The sequence below is a fragment of the Myripristis murdjan genome, chromosome 4 (assembly GCF_902150065.1).
Source record: "Myripristis murdjan chromosome 4, fMyrMur1.1, whole genome shotgun sequence".
In the NCBI taxonomy this organism is placed as follows: domain Eukaryota; kingdom Metazoa; phylum Chordata; class Actinopteri; order Holocentriformes; family Holocentridae; genus Myripristis; species Myripristis murdjan.
In genome coordinates, this window is record NC_043983.1 from 26844821 (window position 1) to 26847320 (window position 2500).

The 2500-nt window shown below is 38.6% G+C and overlaps 1 protein-coding gene across 5 annotated transcripts in view; it reads left to right on the plus strand.

Moving 5' to 3' along the window:
* LOC115357821 (discs large homolog 1-like protein) overlaps positions 1 to 2500 on the plus strand; it is a 127179-nt gene that overhangs the window by 113869 nt on the left and 10810 nt on the right. For all 5 annotated transcript variants that reach the window (XM_030049533.1, XM_030049535.1, XM_030049536.1 and 2 more), the window contains one exon: positions 2009 to 2072. In XM_030049533.1, the coding sequence (XP_029905393.1) occupies positions 2009 to 2072 (64 nt within the window). The remainder of the gene's footprint in view (positions 1 to 2008; positions 2073 to 2500) is intronic.

A 2500-nucleotide genomic window follows, 5' to 3' on the forward strand; every position in this document is an offset into this window, starting at 1 on the left:
ATTACAAGAAGCTGGGATGTTAAAGGTTGGGATATTCGAATATGGATTATTAGATATTGAGGTCTAAGGAGTTTGTAAAATCAGCAGCCAACCTTTTGAAACAGGCTATCGAACTGTCATCTGATTACACATTTCTGCCTGGGTCTCACGGTAACACTTGCCTTCACATTGAAAGAACAGTCTGATCATGTTCTCTGGGAGAGGGGAGGAGACAGGAGAGGAGAAAGGCGGGAGAAAGAGGACAGGAGAAGTGAGGACAACTTGTTTGCCGATGCAGAAGCGTAAACACATTTTGTGTGAAGGTATTGTCGGGTTGTAAAGCCCTTCAGAGCCGAGCTGCTGCGGGGGATTAAAATCAAAGAACGGCCTGTATTCCCACAGTTTTCCTTTAAAGTTTGTTGTTTTAAATTCTGCTGAGGACCATGCAGCTCCTCATCTCATTTCAGTGACAGCTGTTAGCTGTTTGCAGACGCTTTAGGAGGCTTAAAGCTGTTTTGTGCTTGAATTTTGTGTAAAAAAAAAAAAAAAAAAAAAAAATCAGCTGCCTTATCAGTTTAAATCACATGATGGTGCAAAAACAGAGAAACACCAACCTCACCATAATGACACCTCAGATGCAGCTCATTTGAACAAATAAAATTATTGTGTTGACTTTGATCACTGACAGAAAATGTCTGCACACACAAAGCAATAAATCCAAACTTAAAGCAGAATGCAAAACTGTCTCCTGAACAGCTTAGAGCAAGTAAACCCTGAATATGTCAAAGGCGTTACATCATTTGCCTCTCTTGTCCTTTCTTTTACGTACAGTGAGGCAGTCACAAACTGTCTGGACTGGTAGACATGAGCACGCTCTCCACTGATGTCACATTACAAGTTATTGAAGTCCTCAAAACCAAATCATGTACTCATGTACCTCTTGCTATCATGTGAAAATAGCACAATGCAACTTTAAAGCAGAGATACAGTGCATCAAAAACTAATTTCCAAACAAAAAAAGTTCCTAGATTATTTTTTAACAGAGGCACACTCTGTGATATTCTCGTCCTTTTTTTCATGTTAAAATTTTGGACATCGTGGCTGTGAGGTTGAAGTGGTCCCACAGTTTCAGTGTACCAAAAGTGTTTAGTTTTTACATTTTTGTTGTTAGCAAGTTAGCACTCTCCTGACATGAAAGGAGTTTCAGAGGGAGAATCCTCCCGCAAATGAAATGCACCTAAAAAAAAAATGTTTCACAGCCCTGAAACCAGTCTAACCCCTGAACCCAAGTAACTAAAGCACATAGCAATGTGTTATATACCTGAAGGAAGTCACAAGATGGATACATTTTGTGTTTCTTAAAAAAAAAAAATTTAACTACAAGTAAGAGTTCTTCCTTGAGCTTTTGTTGAAAAATGTGTAAAATGTATGAAAATCATTTGTGTATCAGTCTCAAAGTTGTAAGTAGCTTGAAAATGTAATGTTTCTGCCAATACACTTCTGATGTTTTAATTTAATCTTGGGATGTTTTTTCTTTCCTCTTTAGTGTTGGGGTGTATTTTTCCCTAAGAGGCTCCCTCAGTGTTGTTGTTTACCAGTGTTGTCATGCAGGGAATTTTAGCTTTTAACAAGCTGGAGAAGTGTTTGGGTTCTGTCATGAATCCCCATTGCACTGGATACACACACACACACACACAGACACACATATTCACATAAATACACACAGAAACAGGCGAACACATATAGAAATGCACAGGTGCACTAACACACATGGAGACACACACTCACTCAAAGAAGCAGAAACTGAACATTAAATACTCACTCATCTCGCTTTTTCCCAGAATCTATCATTAACTTGAACATGTGTGTGTGTGTGTGCGCACACACACAGAGGCTTGTGTGTGGGAATAGAGGCAGCACTGTTTCATATCTAATCTAATAGTCAGGGGTGTTGTTTTGACATCTATCTTGTCTTATCATCTCCTCTTTTTTTAATTATAAATTTATATTTATTTTTCCTGTCTCTCAGGGCAGAGAAGAAGGAGAGGTCGAGGCTAAAGACGGTGAGAGTGACCAGGTCTCAGGACAGATCGGTGAGTAGCAGCCTGACCTCTGACCTTAAACACCAACACTGGCTGTCACAAAGTCCAATGGTAGAAAAAGGGAAGAAGTCCTCAAATCCTTTACTTGAGTAATAGTAACAATACCATAATGTGAAAATCACTTCTTTCACATTGTTAAATTGGTGATGCATTAACCTATAAGAAGTATTTTGTAGTAAGTAAGTATTTTTGAAGTAAGTTGTAGCTCTGACTGGTCTGTGAATACAGTTGGCAACTTTAACAATAAATCACAATTCAGTTTATCATGTCTTACATGTAAAACCTTGTTCTGCAAAGTGACTAGTAACCAAATGCTGTGCACTAAAACAATACGATACTATATGTGCCTCTGAAATGCAGTGCAGTGAAAGTATAAACTAAGGTCAAAACTGTACTTTAGCAGGACCACAGTAAGTGCA